Source organism: Bos indicus, chromosome 4 (genome assembly GCF_029378745.1).
Source record: "Bos indicus isolate NIAB-ARS_2022 breed Sahiwal x Tharparkar chromosome 4, NIAB-ARS_B.indTharparkar_mat_pri_1.0, whole genome shotgun sequence".
Classification (NCBI taxonomy): domain Eukaryota; kingdom Metazoa; phylum Chordata; class Mammalia; order Artiodactyla; family Bovidae; genus Bos; species Bos indicus.
In genome coordinates, this window is record NC_091763.1 from 5080216 (window position 1) to 5095727 (window position 15512).

A 15512-nucleotide genomic window follows, 5' to 3' on the forward strand; every position below is an offset into this window, starting at 1 on the left:
ACAGGTTAGACAGTCTGCCTGGGCCTCAGCTCAGAGCTGGACAGCTGGGGGCTGCAGTCTCTTGGGCCCCGAGGGGCAGCGCTGTGCTAAAGCAGCCAGAGCCTCCGTCCTGACGCTGGAGACCCGCCGCTGCCCTGTCCAGGGGGAGAAATGAGAGGCTCGATTTTGACCCGGTCTATGGTGGTGAGGTTGGCATAACAGCCCATGTGCATGTGATGTGTTCTTGCTCCCTCAACTCTCAGGCAGTATCATATCCTGCACTTTGCACATCCGGTCCCAGAGCAGTCAGTTCTAGAAACAACCCAGATAGGTGGGCTTGGGAGGGAGGTGGGAGGGAAGTTCACGTGGGAGGGGACGTGGGTAAACCTTTGACTGATTCATGTTGATCTTTGATAGAAACTAGTTGGTTTCTGTCAATTCTGTAGAGCAATTTACAATTCTGTAAAGCAAGTATCCTTCAATTAAAAAATAAAACACACACATTCTGGTGCATACTGTTGTTTGTTCACATACAGTTTTACTCTGTAGTACAGAATATTTTACTATAGGCTCTGTGCCTAACAAAGGGTTTGATGCAATTAACCATGAACCCCATGTGCACATGTGTATTGGGGAGATGCATGCTCACCGCTGAAGCCAGTCTCCTTGCTGGTTTGGTTGTCGTGTGGTGTGAGGCTGCTGATGGGCTGGGCTGGAGCCACCTGCATGCAGCTGAGAGGCCTGACCCTTGTGATTAAAATGGGAGCCTTTGCTACTGACGGATTGAAGGGACCCAGGGGCTTGGTTTTTGCTTCGTGGTGAAGATGGTATTGTGTTAATGCATGTTACAGGGGCACTGACTTCCAAGTCGGCCTTCTCTAGTTGGAATATGGGATTCTAGGTTAGCAGATGAGCAGTTCATTGATGTCTACCTGGTTCGGGTTGGTATTTTGGTGGCAGAGTTTGTGACGTCCAGTCCCCATGCCGCCAGTGGACTGGTGGCCTGTCCCTCGGCACTTGGCAGTGGTGTGGAGTAATTCATTTTTCCATTCTCCTGCATCATCTAAATGTCTTCTCCTCTGGCCGTATCTGTGTCTTGGAAGAGAAGAACAGATGAGTTGATGACAAGGGCTAGAGTGGCCTTCAAAGTGTCAAAAGATCAGTGGATAATGGTCATAGAGGCCGTGGTGGCACTGAGTGTGCCAGGCTCAGTCTGCAGATGAGTATACTGAGGCCAGAGCACGCCCACACCGCAGCACCCTTACCTGCAGATGAGTGTACTGAGGCCAGAGCATGCCCATACCGCAGCGCCCTTACCTGCTGCTCCCGTAGCTGTCAAGTGCGGTCGCCACAATTTATGCACCCAGGGTGAGGGTGCTTTTTGAGTGCAGAGTGCTGGGCCCCACTCCAGAGTCTCCCATGTAGGTGTCTCCTGTGGCCCGAGGCCCCCAGGGACGCTGCTGCAGGTGGTCCCACCCCATCCTGGAGACCACAGCTCGTGCCTCCATCCTCAGCTCCCTGCCTGGGCTCTGGTGTCCTCGCCTAGAACCTGAGCATCCCCATTCTAGCTTGACAAATCCCAATGAAGAAAACTCCAGGAAAAGGAGAAGATGGAGCATTTAGAAGTCAAGAATAAAAGAACACAATAGAAGAAAAATGGGCCCCTAGAGCCTGAAATGAAAATGGAAAACATCCTGGTTGATGTACAGGAAGGAAAATCCAGGGATGTGGGTCATACGGGGGCCGATGTGGCTGTCTCAGATGTCCCCGGGTAAGCCAGCATGGTCCCTCCAAGTTCTGGAAACCAGTGGGCCCTCCAAGCAGGGGAGCTGTTGATGTAGTTTATATAGCTTCATCCTTGACCACCACTCTCATAATTCGTAAAGCAGGTGTTTTGCACAGATGTCTCAGTCACGAGAGCTGTGCTGTCCAGTCTGATGGTCACAGCCAGGTGTGGTCGGCAGGCACGTGACTTGCGGCCAGTCCAAGTCAAGACACGCTGTGCCACGCGCACTGCATTTTGAAGGCTTCATACCAAAACCTCATTAATACTTTTATATGGATTATGTGACAGAATGATAATATTTTAGATCTATCGGGTTAACTAAAACATATAGAAATTAATTTCATCTGGTTCTTTTTTGATGCAACTACTAGAGAATCTAAAATTACCTATATCATCCCTTTATTTTTCTGTTGCACAGTACTGCCCTAGAACGTTGGGATTTCTTTGTTTTTTTTTTTTTTTTAATACCAAAGATTGTAAAAACATTTAGTAATTTCTTAAACCCAGCTGGAGGTTTTTAGGTGGCTCAAAATGCTTTGAAAGAAATAGTTAATGGTTTTATTCTCTTATAAGAATGAAATAAAAGTCTAAGAGTAGAGTAAAACAAAGAAGCATTTGTTGAGATTTTTAAAGTGTTTAATCTCTTGTTTCATATGCAGAAAATAACTTAGTACTTCTATTTTTTTCAGAAACCTTTAGAAAATCTTCACTCAGCAACGATGAGACAGACAAAGAGAAGAAAAAATTTCTGGGATTTTTCAAAGTTAATAAAAGAAGCAATAATAAGGTAATTGATTACATACACATATGATTCTGTGTTCTGTACAGAGTTGTTTGAGTAGTTTGTCCTCTGCCTGTCTTGGAATTTTTCTTAATATATGTAAGCATATTAATCCCTTCAGGGAAAAGGGACCATATCGTGTCAGTGTGCCCTGAAATGCCTGCCCATACCCTACACTTGATTCCTAAGTGGTCTTGGGTGATGGTGTTCTATTTACCGACAGAACATGAAGCCATGAGCCTTCTCTGCTGGTACCTACGTAGTCCTGACAGGAGGCTGAAGCTAAGTAAACATCCTCTGGATGGATGGATGGCTGAATGTGTGGTACAGGTTACATTTACACAAAGATCCCTGGTGGCTCAGACGGTAAAGCGTCTGTCTACGATGTGGGAGACCTGGGTTCGATCCCTGGGTTGGGAAGATCCCTTGGAGAAGGAAATGTCAATCCACTGCAGTACTATTGCCTGGAAAATCCCATGGACAGAGGAGCCTGGTAGGCTACAGTCCATGGTGTTGCAAAGAGTTGGACACGACTGAGCGACTTCACGTTCATGTTCCCCTTCTCCAGGGGATCTTCCCGACCCATGGATTGAACCTGGATCTCCCACATTGCAGGCTAATTCTTTACCATCTGAACCACCAGGGAAGTCATAATTCAGAGAACAAAAAGTGAAGACACTTAAAAATCATCTTGGAAATTCTCAAGTCATATATGCCTTCTAGCTACAAAGAAAGGAAGTGCTTGTAACCCTATTATGTTGGGTTTAAAAGGTTTATTTTGCTGTGTCAAGTATTTTTTCACTAGTAGATGGCATGAGAAAAAGAACTGTTGTGTGGAACATTAGCATTTAACCCACCAGCTGGGTTTGGAAGCGTCCACCATCTGCAGAGCATTAGAGGAGGCGTGAGGAGGGTGAACGCAAGTTGGTCCAGAGCCTTCTCTTCCTATCATGTGGACCTCTGTGTCTGTTCCTCCATGTATCTTGACCTTCCAGAGCCCGTGGGGCCAATATAACCATTACCCCAGGTCCCAGTGGGGATGCTGGGGCACAAAGAAATAAAGAAACTTGCTCAGAGTCCCAGGGTTAGATCCTGGGTCTGCTTTGGTTCACCGGTGAGAGCTTAGTGAGCAGATTGGGTGGAAGCCTGTGGCCAGAGAGAACTCAGGCGTTTCTCCCAAATCCTGGCTCATTGATTTTAAAAAGCATTGGAGTGTATTGTTTTACATGTGTGCATGCCTGCTAGGTCATTTCAGTCATGTCTGACTCTTTGCAACCCTGTGGATCACAGCCCACCAGGCTCCTCTGTCCATGGGATTCTCCAGGCAAGAATACTGGAATGGGTTGCCATGCCGTCCTCCAGGGGATCTTCTGGACCCAGGGATCGAACCCAAGTCTCTTACATTTCCTGCATTGGCAGGCTGGGATTTTACAACGTTGTGTTAGTTTCTGCTGTGCAACAGAAGTGAAGCAGCTATATTTATACATATATCCCTCCCTCCCATGCACTCCTAAATGGGTAACTTAGCTGAGCACTGTAACTTAGCTTAGCTTTGTGGGTAATCACAGAGCACCGAGCTGAGCTCCCTGTGCTATATAGCAGCTTCCCGCTAGCTAGCTATCTTGCACGTTGTTTAGTTGCTAAGCCACGTCTGACTCTTGTGAGCCCCTGGACTGTAGCCCACCAGGCTTCTCTATCCTTGTGATTTTCCCATCAAGAATACTGGAGTGGGGTGCCGTCTCCTCTAGGGGATCTCCCCTGCCCAGGAATTGAACCTACATCTGTTTGGCAAAAAGTGGGACACGACTGAGTGCCTAAGCGCACCCACTTCTGCTTGGCGGTGGGTCTGCTGCTGAGCCACCAGAGAAGCCTGGGAGTGTGTGTGTGGCAGCGCTATGCTCTCTGTGTCCCAGCTCCTCCTTCCCACTCTGTGTCCACACATCCATTCTCCATTTCTGCATCTCGGTTCCTGCCCAGCAAATAGGTTCATCTGTACCCTTTTTCTAGGTTCCATATATATGTGTTAATGCACAATATAGCGATTCCCTGGTGGCTCAGACGGTAAAGCGTCTCCCTGCAATGCGGAAGACCCGGGTTCGATCCCTGGGTTGGGAAGATCCCCTGGAGAAGGAAATGGCAACCCACTCCAGTACTCTTGCCTAGAAAATTCCATGGATGGAGGAGCCTGGTGGGCTATAGTCCATGGGGTCACGAAGAATCGGACACGACTGAGCAACTTATTTCAATATTTCTCTTTCTGAGCTACTTCACTTAGCTCTTTGCTCTTGATCCTCTGATGCTTTGATTGTGGTTTTGTGGTTCCCTGTCATTACTGACTATATGTGTTTACCCCACATGTCCTTTGAAAATCTCTGCTTCATGTGTGTCTCTACTTAAGATCTTTGAGCCCCCTACCCCACCCCTGTCCCCCTCCTCTTTCCGCCTCCCGTATCCTTTCCTTTTCTGCCAGAATTCCTTGAAATTACAAATTCAGTTTCCTGTGTGAACTTCCCTTCACTCTATAAAGGTTGGGTTTCTGATACCTGACATCTTTTTAAAAAAATTTTTTAAGCATAGTTGGTTTACAATGTTGTGCTAATGTCTGCTGTACAAGAAAGGGATTCAGCTACACACGTATATATTTTTTTCATATTCTTTTCCATCGTGGTTTATCACAGGATATTGAATATAGGGTGTCTGTGAATCTGTTTCTGTTTCATAGATAAGTTGATTTGTATCGTATTTTAGATTCCACAAAGTGATATCATATGGTATTTGTCTTTCTCCGTCTGGCATACTTCACGTGGTGTGATAACCTCTGCATCCATCCACATTGCTGCAGATTTTGTTCTTTTTGGTGGCTGAGCACATGGCTCCTGACGCTCTGAGGTCAGTTTGCTGGGACTGCAGGCAGGGCTGTCCTGCGTGGTCCTCACAATTCTCTCTGGAGATGAAACTGCCAGCAAAGACAATGAAAAGAAATCTAGAAATGCCTTTAAGCAGAATAAGAGCCTAAAACATCCAGACAGTCTTGCCCTGATGGATTGGCAGGATTCTCTGCAAAAGTGTCCCAGATAACAAGGAAGCCTGGTCTGTGGGTCCCAGGGGTTTTGTCTCTGTCGTACTCCGTGTTTCTTCAGTCTTGGACTAACTAGAACTGTTTTCCTTTCTCATGCACTTCATCTTTTTCATTTATTTTATTCTGTTTTGTGCTCAACTTCTCTTGTTCAGTTGTAACCTTCCTAGGTTATTTGTTGTTTTGGGCATTAGCTTCTTCCTTCCTTGTTTCTCTCTGCTTCTATTGTTTGAGCTGCTATGCTAAAAGTAGCTTCCTTTAATCTGCTATAAACCTGGTGAAAGAGGTAGTTATCAACCCCATTTTACAGGTAAGGATCCTGAGCTACACACTTACAGTGAATCCTGGTGTTAAAAGCTGCCCAAGTTCAGACTCACCTATTTTTCCAGAGCCTAGCTCTCATCGCCCACACGTTGCACATGTCTGACAAGCCTGAGTCTCAATTTTTCTACATTAAGAACAGGAAGGTTTTGAGTAAATCATTTTTAAATGGTTTCTAAAATCCTGTGATGGCAGATAGTCTACTAATGTCTGAGAACAGAATGGGAAAAATGGTGACATTTAAAGCTCAAGTGATTCTTCCCTTATCTGCTTAAAGGAAAACAATATGCATCTGTGTGTATAAACCTCTTATAGAGAATGTATTTAAAAGGATATCATTTTGGCTAAATTCAATAAGGGCAGATATCTGTCCTTGCTTTAAAACTTTGGTATTTTAATGTTTTTGATGTGATACTTTTTTGTATCATTTTTGCATTATTTATTCTCCTAACCCAGTGGTTCTGAAAGATACCGTAGAATCACCTTCAGTTCAGTTCAGAATCACCTTAAGATCTAGTGTAACAACTGGATTCTTGGGTCATGCCCCCAGAGATCCTCATTTGGGAGGGTAGGTGGGGCCCGGAAGCTGTATTTTCCAGTGCTCCCTGGTGATTCTCTGGCTGGAGGTCCCCGACCATCCAGATCAAGGGAAACTCTTTTACACAATGAATTTACGTGTAATTATTGTTCGCCTTTTATGGGTAAAGAGTGGGATATTTGGTGAGTTTCGTGTATACCCAATGAGCACTGCAGTGGTAAACTGAATTTAAAACATAGAAATTCTCAAAACCTACTTAATTGCCTCGAATATTCATTGAAAGGACTGCTCCTGAAGCTCCAGTCCTTTGGCCACCTGATGCGAAGAGCCGACTCAATGGAAAAGACCCTGATACTGGGAAAGATGAAAGGCAAAAGAAGGGGTCGCCAGAGGATGAGGTGGTTGGATGGCATCACGGACTCTCAATGGACATGAGTTTGAGCAAACTCCAAGAGATAGTGAAGGACAGGGAAGCCTGGCATGCTGTAGTCCATGGGATCTCAAAGAGTCGGACACAGCTTAGCAACTGAACAGCATCATCATCTCAGATCTGTTCATGTTGCATAATTTTCTAAGCAAAAGAGCTGTTTTGGGGGGAAAGACAAAAAAAAAAATCTATACTCAAGAGTCATGAATTTAAAAACTGTTGTTTTCAGATCTGTGAGCACTGATCAGGGGCTATTTTAGAACCTTCAGGTTCTTAGCTGAGGGTCATGGCCTTGGATTAGAGTTGATTATGCAGATGTTGCTGCCTCATGGAATGGCCAGGCTGGCGTGTTTGGCTTGAATAGCTGCTAAGAGTGGCTGTGGCGTGTGCTCCTGCTCGCACCTGGAGCTGACCTGGGGCCTGCTTATGTTCCAGGCGAGCAGCTCGGGCAGCCTGGGGTGGGCAGCTGGGAGGACGCCTCTGTGCCCACACTGGGGAAGGCTTCAGATGTGAGCACTCACACCCAGGGGGCTTCTGGCAGCTTCGCACTGCCTTCTGGGCGGCAAAATTAGAAAGTGGCCTAGTTGGTTTTTGTTTCTTGGATTTTTTTAATCTAGAAAGATGCATAAAGCTTCACGTAGCTGCTTTTAGTTGCCCATTGGTACATTCGGAAAATGAGGAACGTGTTAGTCTCCACATGTGTTAGTTTCCATTTCTCCCGCCCCAAACAGCGTGGTGGGATGGATCCTCTGTTGAAATAACTGAGTCGCACCGTCTAGAACCACTTCCTCTCATTCTTAGGACCAGCTGATGGTTGATAGGAGCCAGCTGATGGATGATAGGAGCCACAGAGCCCTATTTCCTAAATTCTGCAAGTATACATTGAAGGAATTTTTAAAAAACCATTGGTGACCTCACATTTCAAAACTGGCATGTAGAAAGCTTCTTCATAATTTTAAATGCTTGAAAGAGAAAAAAATTCATAGCATACTATAAATATTGACATTTTAAATGTGTCTAATAAAGTTTGATACAATCACATAGATAAATTCTTCTATAACAAGAAAACATTTTGCATTATTATTCTTTTTCTTAATACTTCCCTGCCAGTCCCCATGTAAAATTATATTCTATCCAATATATATTTTATTCTTAAAAGTATTTTCTAAAGACTTGAAGTGAAATGTGATATAAAATGTCTGTTTAAATTAGATTTTTAAATTTTATGTGATCATAAAACTGTGAGTAGGAAAATATTCTATATTGAGTTATTACATTTGCAAATACATAAAAACAATATAAATATAATTGCTGATACATAATTGTTAAGCATGAAAAGTAAATCTTTCTTGAAAAGATATCTTTTAATAAGATGAAAGGTAATTTTTAAGTTTATTTCTTATATCCATTAATGAGCATAACTTATAGATAAAAGCAGAATAGCTTCAGATTAATCCTGTGACTCTTTCCATTTTTATTGATTCAAATCCTGAGGAAATATTTTACTAAATATAATACCAATAAATATTAGTATTTATTTATAATACTATATAATATATAAAAAACAGGCAAGAGTACTGGAGTGGGGTGCCATTGCCTTCTCTGATAAAATAAATAATAAATACTAAATAATTATTAGAGGATGGAAAACTTTCCTGTTATAACAGTCCTTCAATTCTTTGAAGTCCTTCTGGTTAATCCCATAGGGTGTGGATGCGTGCTGACTCACTTCAGTTTTGTCCAATTCTTCACAATCCTATGATCTAACTGGTGTCTCATATGTCTCCTGCATTAGCAGGCAGGGTCTTTACCACCAGCGACACCTGGGAAGCCCAATCCCATAGTGATCTATCATAAACTATTATTTCGATTGATCTTTTGTCTGTGCCTGACTAGGTTCTCTTTTGAATTAGTCAGTAACCAAGATTTAGAAGCCATTTGATCTGTCAGGGGATTTGTTACTCAGTGATACTAGAGTTATTGACTCATGGGAGATATAAGAAAAAAAATACTTTATCAAGATTTCTCAAATAATAATTACACTCATTTCTCAGAGGCACTTTCTTTTTTTAAAATATAATTTTTGAAGGTATCCCTCCTAAAGGAACATATATGTATAAATTAAATAGCATATATGGAAAATTTTAATTATAAAGTATTATATACATGTAAAGGAGTATTATAATTCAGTATGATATGGTTACTGAAATTGTATAAATTATTTTTAGAAAATTTAAGTAAGTCAAAATGACCAATTTGACATCATACTCTGGTTTTCATTCGTGTTATATTTTTTCAGAAGCCTGAGGTTAGAATTACATGTGTAGTAGCTACTGATTTTACTAACGTGTTGACCTGGGCTAAGGAATAGCAAAAGTGACTTTTTAAAACCTGAGACATGATTGACCTATAACATTATATTAGTTTTAGGTGCACAGCATAATGATTTGATACATGTATATATTGGTTGGCCAAAGATTAGTTAATATTCATCTACCAAAAAAGAAAAGAATTGAGACTGTGGTCATAGATGCCACAAGCACTTTCTAAATCTATATCATCAGTAAGTTTTGAGGAAATTGATATTGTCAGTTGTTACTCACTTTTGCCAAAACAGCACTTTTTAGTCATTTAAAAACATCTCATCCCAAACTTTGTCTATTTTTGTCAGGATCTTAGCTATATAGATTTAGTCCATGTAATTTATTGAGACCATCTGCCACATTAACTAATTAGTGAAATGGGCCCTTATTGTCCAACTGAAAATCCAAGTCACATTTACTTTGGATTAAAAAAAGTCATATTTTTAATTTAAGTAAATGTGTTAATCCTCGTGACAGTTATCTAAAGGCATCTGCATGTTCTCAATTTCTCACACATCTCTTTAAAACATAGGAGTTTGATATCCAGGGCTTGAAGCTGTTTCCCCTTTAAACCCTATATTTTAAGGCTGTGAAAATCAGCTCTCAACTTTCCTGACAACCAAATCTTACTGGTTTCCAGTAAGAAGAAGGATTTAACTCATGGTGGGAACACAGCCTGGGCTCGAACCCAGAGTGGCCACCACTCATCCATAAAAATGCCTGTAACCATTATTCTCATCTGACCCCATATCAGCCTGAATGCAGTTATGTAATGACCTTTAAGAAGAGCTCTTCTTCGACTGTCTAATCTTGAGCAAGGCTTTCCCTGCCGCAACCACACCATCAATGCTGCTACTTTGCTATAAAACAGACTTAAATCCACTGCTGCTCTTTCCTTGCTAAGCCATGTTCAACTTTCTGCAACCCCATAGTCTGTTGCATACCAGGCTCCCATGGACACATGGGATTTCCCAGGCAGAAATACTGGAGTGGGTTGCCATTTCCTTCTCCAGGGCATCTTCCAGGCCCAGATATCAAACCCACATCTGCATTGCAGGAGGTTCTTTACTACTAAGCCACATGGGAAGCCTTTAAATTCACTGAGAATGGTTTAAAACATCCACGGCTTCATTAGAATGTAAGACTTTCATCAGTCTCAGTTTTGGCCCCAGATTGTTGGAAAATGTCATCTAATGTTTCATGCACTCTGCAAACTACCTTGTTTCTGTAGGAGACCTATTGAACTACCCTGAAGGGCTGGACCACTCGTACCTCTTTGGTCATTATTACATGCCAAGTATTACTTTTTCTACAGCAATGGATGGTATCAATAGCATAAATTTGTAGTAGACATTGTTAATTTGTATGCAATTTTTTTGTTCTGACTAATGCAGCACAAGAACACATGCATAACATAGGTAGGGAGATAGATCGATGTGTTAGTTGCTCAGTTGTGTCTGACTCTTTGTGACCCCCCCCCCCCCCATAGACTATAGCCCACCCAGTCTCCTCTGTCCATGGAATTCTCCAGGCAAGAATGCTGGAGTGGGTAGCCATTTCCTCCTCCAGGGGATCTTCCAGACCCAGGGATCAAACTTGGGGCTCCCGCATTGCAGCAGATTCTTTACCATCTAAGCCACTAGGGAAGACCCGATAGATAGATACAGTGATAAATAGATTGATAGATAGGTAAACAGACCTAGGCAAAAAGTTCATTGGAAATATCCAAAGCATTTATGAGGAAAATCATAAAATCCTACAAATACACACAAGAGTGTATGCATGCTAAGTCGCTTCAGTCATGTCCAACTCTTTGCAGCCCCACGGACTATAGCCTGCCAGGCTCCTCTGTCCATGGGATTCTCCAGGCAAGAATACTGGAGTGAGTTGCCATGCCCTCCTCCAGAGGATCAGCCCAAGGATCGAACCCACATCTCCTGTGTTGACAGCAGGTTCTTTACCACTAGCACCACCCAGGAAGCCCACACACACAAAAGTAGAGTTGTGCAAATAGAAAGATGGGCCACATTCTTAGCTGTGAAGACTCAACATTATTGTGTTGCAGGTTGAGGTGGTTACACAGAGTAGTTTAAGGGAAGCGGGAAGAGTGTTTTATACATATATAGATGGTCTCTAGGATGGGTTTTTTTTTTTTTTTTCATTTTTAAAATTACAGGTGACTTTTTACAGAAATCAAAGTCAACAACTGAATTTCTGTAATGTGGCAGATTAATTATTGGCCTGGAAATAAGAGTTTACTGGGTTTGAAGCCCTAGGGCAAGACAGCACTTACTAAAATGATGCTGGTCAAAGAGGATGATACTCACAGCTGCCACCACCCGCCTGCCTGCCAGGCCTGCACTTACTTCTACGATCTCCGTTCATCCTCCCCACATCACTATAAAATAAGAGCAGCCTTCCTTATCCAGAGGCAAAAATTGCCAGCTTCCAGAAGCCTAGTGGCTGATCAAATCTGTTGATGTCTGTTTATGTTTATCAATATGTTGTGTGTTCATATTTGTATTTTTATGTCTGTGATATCTTGTCTGTGTTTGAGATTACGTTCTCAATCAAGCATGTTGGTGAAGCTCCCATTTTTAGAAATTTCCCCCAAGCTCTTGACTCCTAGCTGAGCACAGGCAGAACCCTCAGGGTGTGGAGCTGACCTTTCATTTCTTGGCAGCAGAGGGGCCTCTCTGCCTCTGTTTACCCATCTGTGTGATGGGCGTAACACCATCCAGCCTGCAGCATCCTTGTAAGGGTTAGCAAGTATAGAGCTCGACTAATACCTTTAAGGAAGCATTTTGAAATTGTGAGTAAACTGGATGGGAGCTTTATTAGAAAACTTCCAGATGTTATTGTTCATTTTTCCTTGAGAATATGCAACTGGTTTCTTATATCTGTAACCCGAAGAGCTGGAAGAGATTTGATCTGCATTTTAAAAAGTATCCTAACATATGTGAATGGCCAAAGTAATCAGGTCTTTCCTAGAAAGATTAATTTCATGTAAACTAATAGTTACTGTATTCCAAGATCTATCTTCATTTTCTTAATCAAGGATCCTTGAATCAGAGTGGGTATAACCAGCTCACAAATAATTTCAAGCAGTTTTCCTGGATTTGATGTTTTCAGGGAAACTGGCCTTCTCTGTGCCTCTGTGGAACCCCACAGATCTAGCCCCCGAGACACACGGTGGGGACGTGGCCGGTGTCCACTGCATGTGACTAGTGTCGAGGTAGGAATGGCCCCGGGGTCTCTGTCTGCATCCTCTGCTCTTTTCCTAAGGCACATATAGCGGGATGAACTCTGCATGTTGATGGAACAAGGCACTCGGCCTTACTTGTAGTTCAGTGCACAGAAATGCCACACATGCAGAAACGCTGCAGCGTCTGCTAAGGTGGCACATAATGCTCTGGTGTAGGAGGAGAGGGACCTGAGTTCCAATCCTGGTTTTGGTTTTAACTCTGTGACCTTGGGCAGATTGCAAAATGAACTTCGGTGATGGCCATGTATGAGCCCCTCAGTTCAGTTCAGTCGCTCAGTCATGTCTGACTCTTTGCAACCCTGTGGGCCTTCATTTAAATGCTGTAAATTTGATGAGTCTAAAATGATACAAATGAATTTACTTACAAAACAGAAAGAGACTCACAGACTTATAAAATGAACTTATGGTTGCTGCGGGGAGGGATAGTTAGGGAGTTTGGGAAGGACATGTACACACTGCTATATTTAAAATGGGTAACCAACAAGGACCTACTGTATAGAACAAGAAACTCTACTCAGTGTTATGTGGCAGCCTGCATGAGAGAGGAGTCTGGGGGAGAGTGGATACATGTATGTGTGGTAAGTCCCTTTACTGTCCACCTGAAACTGTCATGACACTGTTAATCGGGTGTAACCCAATATAAAATAAAAAGTTCAGAAGAAAAAAAAATGTGTCAGCTTGAGCCATACCAGATACCATTAAGTTATAAAATCTTTTGGGGAATGACCTGGTGGCTCAGAGGTTAAAGCGTCTGCCTGGAATGCAGGAGACCCAGGTTCATTCCCTGGGTCGGGAAGATCCCCTGGAGAAGGAAATGGCAACCCACTCCAGTACTCTTGCCTGGAGAATCCCATGGAGGGAGGAGCCTGGTAGGCTACAGTCCACTGGTTGAAAAGAGTGGGACACGACTGAGCGACTTCACTTTCACTTTCTTTTAAAAAGCATTGCTTCAATTAAAAAAAAAAAAATTCCTCTGGGGCCGTTTCCCGTTTGGGCAGTTACAGAAATCCTCCACCATCCTCAGGGTCCCTTGGAGACCCTCACTGTGTTCCGAAGTGATTCTCCATCCAAAGCCTGAATGAGCTCTCGGTCCAGGTTGAAATGTCACTGTTGGCCTGAATGGAGGTGGCTGCCATATTACAGTCCTGCCCTTAGGAGCCCAGAAGTTGAAAAGGTGCCCTTCAGTAATGTGAAACTTTCAGGAAAACTTATTAAAAACTTAGCTGTAAAGCAAATTCCGTGATGTAGTGCCGAGAATCCCATACTTTTCCAATATCCTGTATGTCTCCCCAGCTTGCCCAGGCCTGATAAAAATCCCATCCCAAGTTGTGTTAAGAGCTGGCTCCCCGAAGTGTGTGTGGAGTCAGATCTGCCACAGGAGGGCAGTATTTGTACAGGTACAGTGAGTCCTGCTGAAACTCCCAGCTGAAAGTTGCCGTTTTATGGAGCATTCATAAAATCAAGAGGAGAAAAATACATCCTGAGTGATAAGCCTCGTTTGGGATGTAGCACTAATTTTTGTTGTAAATTCATTTTGAAGAGAGATTTAACAGTGTAGCGTGTTTCGAAAGTGTTCTGTGTTCAGAATTATAAAATAATCAGCATATGAAAAAGTTTTCAAAGCAGAGGGGAGTCACGTGAAAGACTGAGAGCCCAACTTGGCGCGTGTCATTTCATGTACTCGCTTGAGCCCCTGGTGCCTACAAGCAGCTCTGAGAGACAGAGTTGTGCTTTTTCACTTTTCCTGCTCTAGCATCATTTACAGTTTGCTCTAGTACAACAATGGTCTCAATTTTTTAAAGGTGGTGTGATCGTCCAGGAAGAGGGAAATTCCTGGCTTTCGCTTCTGGATTCTGACTTTGGCACACACCGTTCCGCGACCTTCAGGCTCACCTCCCCCGTGTGCACAGCGGGTTTGTCACCTCCACCTCAGGGCTCCTGAGAGGGTTAAGTGAGGCTGAACACACACCAGGCACAGGGGGGCATCCGTAGCTGACACTCGCCGGGCTGGGCGACGGCTCGGCTCCTTGTTCCTTTTTTCCCTCGGGAACTATAAGAAATGAGAGGGTCCTCTCCGGCTCAAAAGCCCATTTTCATTTGGGGGATTTTCATTATAAAAGGGACTTGCAAAGGTATTAGGGAATCAAAGAGTGAGAGTTTTATGGCATTACCGCGTGGTTTCTCCAAAGGGTAGTGCCGTCAGCAACAAATCACAGTCATTGTAGCCACTTAGGCTTTCATTTCTAATCCAGTGTCTTGGATAGGAAGCTTCTCTCAAACAGTGGGAAGGACACAGATCCAAAAATGTAATTTAGAAAAATGATCCAAAGCTGCTTTGCATACCTATTTGCCCGTTCAAAGTAGTTTTTAAAGTTTTTATGTTGCATGCTCTCCAGTGCAAATCTGGAAACTGTCAGAGGAAGGTTCTGTTTTTAAAGCCTCAAGGAATTTTTTTTCAAAGTACTGGATTCTTAGAATGGGGAAAATATCCTCCAACTGGAGCCTGAAAGGTTGATTGAAGGGCCTCAGGCCAGTACTTAGTTCTCATAGTGAGAAGAAGAAGCATGGATTTCTACCCTTTGGCTGAGGATTTAATGTCTGTAGGAATGAGAAGTAAAAAAAGTTCCTTTCAAAATTCTGATTTTCCTTATTTCCCTTAAAATATGTGTATCTGCTTTCCCCCTAATTTCTGCATTTCTTTTGTGAGCCTCTGCTGCTCCTGGGTGGACAAGCACAAAACTGCAGAACCACAGCTGTCTTCACAGGGGTTGGTGGAGTGGGAGGGATTCGAGTCACTTCTGAGACCAGACAGCAGAGAGAAGCAGACCCTGGTCCCTCCAAGCCCTTCCCTGTGTTGGGAAAGGCCGCTGCGTTGTCACGGTGGCTGAACCCCGAAGCTTGGGGCCCCTTTACTTCCTCTGTTCTCCTTACTCCGTCTGCAGTCCAGCTCGGATCCCCACCTGCTGCCTTTAGAGG

The 15512-nt window shown here is 43.3% G+C and overlaps 1 protein-coding gene across 5 annotated transcripts in view; it reads left to right on the plus strand.

The window, feature by feature from the left end:
• Window positions 1-15512, plus strand: part of COBL (cordon-bleu WH2 repeat protein) — a 305873-nt gene that overhangs the window by 122718 nt on the left and 167643 nt on the right. For all 5 annotated transcript variants that reach the window (XM_070787414.1, XM_070787417.1, XM_070787412.1 and 2 more), the window contains one exon: window positions 2455-2552. In XM_070787414.1, the coding sequence (XP_070643515.1) occupies window positions 2455-2552 (98 nt within the window). The remainder of the gene's footprint in view (window positions 1-2454; window positions 2553-15512) is intronic.